Source organism: Typopeltis vanoorti, chromosome 6 (genome assembly GCF_054136105.1).
Source record: "Typopeltis vanoorti isolate ZY-2024b chromosome 6, IOZ_Tvanoo_1.0, whole genome shotgun sequence".
NCBI lineage: Eukaryota > Metazoa > Arthropoda > Arachnida > Uropygi > Thelyphonidae > Typopeltis > Typopeltis vanoorti.
The window spans coordinates 64,804,241-64,812,409 of NC_143554.1; the positions used below are offsets into that span (position 1 = coordinate 64,804,241).

Consider the following 8,169-nt stretch of genomic DNA (forward strand, 5'->3'; position numbering starts at 1 on the left):
AATCCTATCAAAGATCTATCTGCTGACCATTTTTATGCATGTCTGCAATGACAACCTTTAACACTCCAATGATTTTTTGTGTTCTTTTAGGAAACTGCAGAACTTCAATAAATGATCAATGAACTGACGGCGAAAAGTAAAAAAATGATTAAATATAACAAAGACAAAACAAAAATAATGTATAATAAATACAAAACCAAAAAAGCCAGCACATATGGAAAACCGGAAAAGTTTTAAGTCAATGACTATGCTGATTTCAATATTCATTAGGAGCAACAGTCGAATTGAGGTGACTGCATGATTTTAAGTGAAATACCACCGCCACTTTCATTCAGCAGAATGTACAGCCTACCACATTGGGGGCGTTACATCCAACTAATGAAAGAATTCTAGTGGTTTGAAAATAGCGATAGAATACCAAAACTCAATCTTCTTTGTCTCCTCCTCTCACATGACACACAATCAACTGCACAGTAAAACCCATTTCGACTAAATAAAAAATAAAAATTCTTATTATTATTGTGCTATCTTCTATCGAAGGTCAGCGACTATCTTGGCGAACAAACTGGGGTCTTGTGCTAATCTGAGCAGTTGTGCGCTGCTCTTTCCTGTCCACGTCTTGATGTTGTCAAACCATGATATTCTTTTTCTTCCTCTAGTTCCTTTGCCATCAATTCTTCCTACCAAAATAGTTTGTAGAAGTTGGTATTTGCTGTTTCTCATGATGTGGCAAAGATATGATGTTTTTCGTTTCTTGATTATTTGTACAAGATGTTTAGATTTGCCAATGGATTTTAAGACCTCTTCATTGGTAATTTTTTCTGTCCATGATATCTTTAGCATTCTTCTGTATAGCCACATCTCAAAGGCTTCGAATTTCTTGATGGTTGTCGCCTTCAATGTCCATGTTTCAACTCCATAGAGCAGAATAGAACACACGTAACATTTCAGCATTCGGCATCTGACTTTCATGTTTAGGTCTTTATTGCAGAATAGTGTTCTCATTTTCATGAAGGACTGCCGTGCAACTTCAATCCTTGCCTTTATATCTATTTCTGGATTCCACCGTTCATTAAGCCAACAACCAAGATATTTATATCTTGACACTTGATCAATATTTTTCCCATTGAGTGTCAGTTTCATTGATGAGGCTCGATGTTTGCTGATGATCATGTATTTTGTCTTGTTGATGTTTATATTTATTCCCATTCTTTGGCTTTCTATGTATACTCTGTCAATGAGTTTTTGGAGATCCATAACGTTATCTGCAATTAGCACGGTGTCATCTGCATAACGTAGGTTGTTAACAATCTTTCCATTTATTGTGATTCCCTCTGGACATTCTTCCAATGCTTTTTTAAATATTACCTCTGCGTATATGTTGAACAGGAGTGGTGAGAGCACACATCCTTGTCTCACTCCTCTTTTGATGTTAATATTACTGGTGGTAATGTTGTCTAATTGAACGGTAGCTGACTGATTCCAATACAGATTTGTTATTAGTCTTATGTCTTGTTCGTCTAGCCTTGTTTGTTGAAGGACTTCTATTAAGTTAGTGTGTCTGGCTTTGTCGAATGCTTTTTCAAAATCTATGAAACACATAAAGCCAGATTTCTGTTTTTCTATGCATTTTTGTATCAATATTTGGGTACAGAAAAGGGCCTCTCTAGTACCAAAACCATTCCGAAAGCCGAATTGTGTTTCACTTAGAGTTTCTTCACTTTTTCTATAAATGCGATTCTGAATTACTTTCAAAAATATTTTTAATGTTTGGCTCATTAGACTAATAAGTCGGAAGTCACCACAGGAATTCGCTTTGGGTTTCTTTGGGATAGTGATAAATGTAGATTTGAGCCAGTCTGATGGAAATTCATCACTTTCATATATTTCATTAAATAGTTTTTCAAGAAGTTTGATGTTATCTGGTTCTATTAATTTTAAAAATTCTGTTTGCACACCATCTGGTCCACTGGCTTTTCCTGTTTTACTTGTTCGTATAGAATTCTCTATTTCACAATTCATGATTGCTGGTCCTTGAATGTTATCCTTTATATTTATAGGCTTCTGTCTAGTATCATTGAAAAGTTCTGTTACATATTTTATCCAAATCTGTACTTTATTCTCTTCTTCTAGAACTATTTTTCCATTTTCGTCTCTTAGAGACACTATTTGCTTTTTCCTCAGTTTTCCGGAAATTTCGTTGATTTTCTTATACAGATTGAAATTATCATGTTTCTTCTGAAGCAGTTCAATTTCAGTACATAAATTTTTCATCCAATTTTCCTTGGCTTCTTTTATTTTTTTCTTGATGATGGTGTTATGTGTTTCTGTATACCTGGCTAGGTCTTTGTTTTTGTATATTCTTCTTGTATCAATAAGAGAAAGAATCTCATCTGTCATCCATTCCTGTTGTTTTATATTATTCACATAACCTACTTCTTCAATACTTGTTGTTACGATGGCATTCTTTAAGCTATCCAAAGAGATTCCACACTTTTATTTTCTTCTATGTTAATCTGTTGTAATCGCAAGTTAAGCTGTGTCCTGACACTTTTATTTATGTTCGGGTCTTTCAGTTTTTCTACATCAATTTTCTTTTTCTTCTTTCGTGATTTTTTTGCTGATTTTAATCTAATACGTACTTCTGCAACTATGGGATTGTGGTATGATGAGATATCTGTTCCAGGATAAGTCTTTGCACTCTTTATACTACTGTGGAATCTTTTATTTATCAGTATATAATCAATTTGATTTCGGATAATGTTATGTTGGTTATCTTGAGGCGATTTCCAAGTGTACAGTCTTCTGGGTGGAAGTTTAAACCAGGTATTTGCTATTGTTAGATCTTCTTCCTGACAGAACTGGACTAGGCGATCTCCTCTGTCATTTCTGGTGCCTAAGCCATGTTCGCCAACAATTTCTCCATCACCCCCTCTTCCTACTTTTGCATTGAAGTCACCCATCACTATGTTTATATCATGTTTCTTTGTTAGGTTTTTAATCTCTTTTAGGTGTTCATAAAACTCTTCAACATCTTCTTCACTTTTGTCAGCTGTGGGTGCATAAGGTTGGATGATATTTATGTTAACGGGGTTTCCCTTAAGTTGTAACAGCATTATCCTTTCAGAAAATGGAATCCAATTTAGTACTGATTTATTGATTTCTTCATCTACTATTACAGCTACACCATGTCGATGTTTGTTCTCATCATTCCCAGAGTAATACATTGTTGTATTATCTTGTTGTATACATTGTTGTATTATCTAATAAAATAAAAATAAAAAAATAATAAAAAATAATAAAAATAAAAATCCTGACGCTGAATTTCACGGATGGGGGACTTAAAGGCCTCCAGAAAGATTCAGCACAACCGGATTAAAATGAGGGGAGAAAAATTAAGGGCATCTCCTTTACAGGTGCACTACGGATCGCACTGCTCAACTGTTTTCGACCAAACTTACCAAGTGTTAATATATAATCCAGGTAGACAAGTTGTGCCAGCCTGGTTGGCCGAGTGGTTGATGTATCTACTCTCGATCCAATAAGCTGCGGGTTCAAATCCCACCATGGGCATGAATGTTTGTCTCATTAATTAACGCATGCGTACATACAAGTAGATACATGATAATTTCAACCCAACGGGACTAAAATGATGGGAGTAGTATACGAAAGTGTTTCCTGAGCGTTCTATGGAAACACACACTCTCTTTCAATTTTTCTACCAAATTGGATATTTTTATAGTACGGTTAATTCTTACTGCTACTCCTTTGAGAATTCTGCAAGAATCCGACCAAATGGAGAACCACAAAGCAGGAAGAAGAAAACAAAATTCCAATGGAACCACTACTGATAGCATCGTTCAATCGATTTCGACCCCTTATGTTGTGTACTATTTTATCCTTCATCTAAAATGAGTAATATGTCTTAAAACAAAATATAAACAAGAGTGAGCCTAGTACTGAGAAAGAAAATGTTGACTGCAATTTAGAAGTGCCATGATTTACATTTGTTTTTAAGTGTAGTGAATGAAAAATTCTCCTTACGCCAATAAAATTAAATCAGTTTTTGTTTTGTAGCGATTTTTACGATGTCTGAAAGTACCGAGCAATATGATTGTATTCTTTTTTCTTTTAACTGATTGCAAAACTGACGGCTGTCGATTTTGCAATCAGTTTTAAATTCCGATGGAAAAATAATATTCAAAATAACTTAGAATAAAAATTGGAATTGGATAGGTTTAAAGTAGAGGTTCAAATTTCACCGCAGAAATTTATAGAATAACGATGAAATGAACAAGCGTCATGTCTTCCGAATGGCTGCACAAATTGAAAATGTTCAGGCATTCGCAGACAGATACAAAGGTAAGTGGCCTCTCATTAATAGAATAACCGTTTTTGTCTCTTTACCTTTAAATAGAAATATTCTATAAATATTCCAGATAAAGATTCCTCACATCACGAACGGGAATCGAACCCTGGTCTTTCCGACCAAAGGGCTTTGTCTATACCGACTGCGTACGGTGGCTCTAGAGATTACGATGTAGAAATAAGAGTAAATTTTACTCTTTCTCCATCTCTCTCTCCGAGTGCTTCTTCAAATAATTGCGATACGTCATAACATCTAAGCAAACTTTTTATTCAATGGAGCACCCTTATTAGATATTGGTATGCATTAACTTAAAAGCAACACGAACCTACGGTTCGGAATACCATTAAGTGTAATACTCACAACAGGATGGGGGGGGGGGGGAAATGAAATGAAAACAGTCATTACATACTTTTAATTTGATGTCATGCACTTGACCGACTGACCTACTTTCGGCAAATCGATCACGGTAATCGATCCTGAATATAGTTAATTCGAGGGAATTGCAAGCCATCGCAGCAATGTCTGTCACCGCAAGCAAAGTGACTCAACTCACTTAGCTACGCTGCAAGCGCCCGGTATCAGACAGGTAATACTGCAGCAAAACTGAAGATGTTCATACAGAAGATGGCGTTCCATTTTTCGCTTAAACTGATATGATACTGTTTAAATATTAATTCGGAACGCGATCAAATTATGACTTTTTTTTTGTAATGCAACAAGAACGAGTGCAACAAAAAAAAAAAAAATTCCACGCTAAAAAAAAAAAAAAATGTAATTTGAAAATAAACATTGAATATTCGTTGCCTCCGATACACAGCTGAAAGATATATAACATGTATCTTCTGGCTAAAAAGATCATGGTTCAAATCCTGGTAAGGTAGAAAAAGAACATTTTCCAGGTCGGTTCATAAGAAGCTCAGTTGTTCGATCTCAAAAGTTCATGGGTTTGTCTCAGACACCAACTGTTTCCTCTAGTAAACCAGACAAAACGGTGACGGAAACGCATACAATTAACAATCACACACGCAATAAATTCGCCTCGTGAATTTATTGCCCTAACGTGTTTGTGAATGGAAAAAAACAAAAACCCCAATGCTAACAATAAATTAAGGTTAGGTTGCTAGTTGAACAAAAATTATTATTATTATTATTATTATTATTTTGTTTTGTTTAATATTCTGGTTCATTTCAAAGTGAGTAAGAGAAATTCTAATGTTTATACTGCTTTCCAAAGTTCAAAGTCTGTTGTAAACAGAAAGTAAGTAATATTCAGATAGGCTCTAAGCGATACAGAATAGTAGCAACCTAATTAACAATATTCATTAGCAAATACAATTATGTTACGATTTTTTTAATTAATGAAACTCTTAACATGTGATATTCGGTTCTCGATATGGACAATATCCAAATAATTCGCAGTAATGTTACCCTCTTTCCAGAAGTGACGATTATAGCCTACAAATTAGAAAATTTGTAAATCTGAATAACGCAGCCCCTAGTCAATCATTATACCACTTCAACATTTCAGTCACAAAGGCAATACAACATTGACATTTAAGGTTATGTTAGAGTAGCAATGTACTTACATTAAATGCGTCTAAAATTCTGATTGTGTAAATGCTTATAAGCATATTGTGAAAGTACAATGTTAACGAATAATAAACGAGTCTGTATTATTTTTATTTCTGGAGCTAATATAGAATGGTTTAAGAGATGCAGTTATGCGATATCACCAAATAAGACACGGATATATGACAATCAGTTACGATTAATTTGGAGGAGAGTGTCTTCATGGTACAGTCGCGACGATGACACTATCTACCCTTTCAGTTGAAAAATGCCTAGGTTCCCGACTTTTTCGGTCTCATACGAAAGGTGTGGCAGCTGTTTCTTTTTCTTTTTTTTTTTTAATTCCCTCCTAAAAACGGGGCTTCTTTCACTGGCGAGCAAAACGTCAGAAACTCAACGCTTATTGGATATTGTTTAATCCGAATAGAAAGAGAAAAATCAAACTGTTGTACATTTGTATGAGCACTTATCGTTCTTATTAGTTTTCAAACTTTAAACACCGCCAAAAAATAACACAAAATTCATACTTAAATAAAAACAATCACATGAGAACTATGAAATGTAAAAGATAGATAAATTCGGATAGACTGAATCTTTTAGACATTCCAATATTTTTATTAACTTTACAGACATCTTAATTATTTTTGAGAAAAGCAAGCTGTCCCAGGTTTTGTTTCAACCCAATCAATTCCGGCTTACACCGAAATTATCTTTTTTTAAAAAATGCACTAATTTTAAGGGAATCGATATTTGGATTTAACCTAAACCAAGATGATTATTAATGTGTGCTTTTTAGAGATCCTATGTGCATTACAAATCACGTTCCAAATAATCACTAGTTTAGATGAAGAGTGTCAAAAGCAAACGGTTACAACAAATGGTGGCAATCAAGATCAGACGGCTGATTCACGACGAAATACGCGATTTCACTTAGTTTTGTTTCGAAAAGCACTCTATCTATTTTTATTACTTTGGGATGATGACAGAAGGTCGATTTTCATGCTCTGAAAAGGAGTGTAAGAGGCTTAAAGCACAAAGGACAAGCATCGTAGGAATTGTTGTATTACTCTGCTAATGTATTTTAATGCCTGCATTACTGTTTCGAGAAAAGGCCCATTAAAATGCTAATGGAATCTGCTTTAAAAATCGTTATCAATAAGCACATGCATAGAACCTTGTTCGATATTATGGTAATGAATTCAAGTACGCCAAGCATGCCATTCTTCGTTTTCAGAAATTGGGGGACTTTAGAAAAGAACATTAAAAAGACAAGGCAATAAAATGACAGGGAAGAGAAAGAAAGAGTATGAAGAAGAGCGGAAGAAGAGTTTCCAAAAAGAAGACAAAGACACATCACAGAAAGAAAGGTGAAGGGGAGAAAAAGGAGGTGGGGAAAATAGTGACAATAATAAACGAACGGTAGAAAGTCAATAAGTGGAAGAGCTCCAAATCTTTATGTCCATAAAAATTACTTTTTTGAAGTAGTATTTTATGAATGCTGCGAAAAATTTAATACTAAAAACATTTTCTTATCATAATATTAATTACAGTTGAACACCAACCTGGATCAAACCTCCAGAGGTCTTTGAGAGGAAGATTGGCACTCCTTCCTCCTAACAAGTACATGATGCCATTCTGGGTGGCGCACATGGCGTGTTTCGATCTAGAACTGGGGGCCTGACTTGTACTTCCACCTTGATCCTTCGTGGACCCAGCTTGAACAGTAGACCACATGGTTCCTACACGAAAAATAAACAACTTTAGGAACTTGGCCAGAGAAGAGGGGAATGCTCATAATTCTCAATATGTAAAGACAATCCTAAAAATGACATATCCTTGCCAAATGTCTGAAACGTACCTTGAAGATTCCATCAACCTGACAAAATTCAAATAAACCGTTGACATTTTTCAAGGCCTTTTTTTTAAATTTTATTTTACAGAATGAGTAGAAAGAGAGAGAGAGAACTGCAATGCCATCGTAGAAATGACTAAAGAGTCTGGCGGGGAAAGTCCAGCGAAGAAACACTACACAAAATCACAGAACTGCTAAAAAAAAAGTCTAGGAGATAATTTCTGCTGATGTAAAAACCATTTCCTTTTAAAAGAAAAAAAAATCACGATAACACGTGAAAATCAAGATATACAAAACTAAATCTCATTCAGTATGGAAAAAACAGAACCATTTCCTAAGGGATTAATTAATTTCTAAAAAGTTCTCAATGTCACGTGAA

The 8,169-nt window shown here is 34.8% G+C and overlaps 1 protein-coding gene across 1 annotated transcript in view; it reads right to left on the reverse strand.

Annotated features, from left to right (window-relative positions):
- The window catches only part of LOC150105501 (uncharacterized), a 117,591-nt gene extending 109,919 nt beyond the window's left edge, over positions 1-7,672 (reverse strand). Inside the window, exon 1 of the mRNA XM_090393975.1 lies at positions 7,501-7,672. Coding sequence (XP_090250101.1) covers positions 7,501-7,672 — 172 coding nt within the window. The remainder of the gene's footprint in view (positions 1-7,500) is intronic.
- Positions 7,673-8,169: the final 497 nt, after the last annotated feature.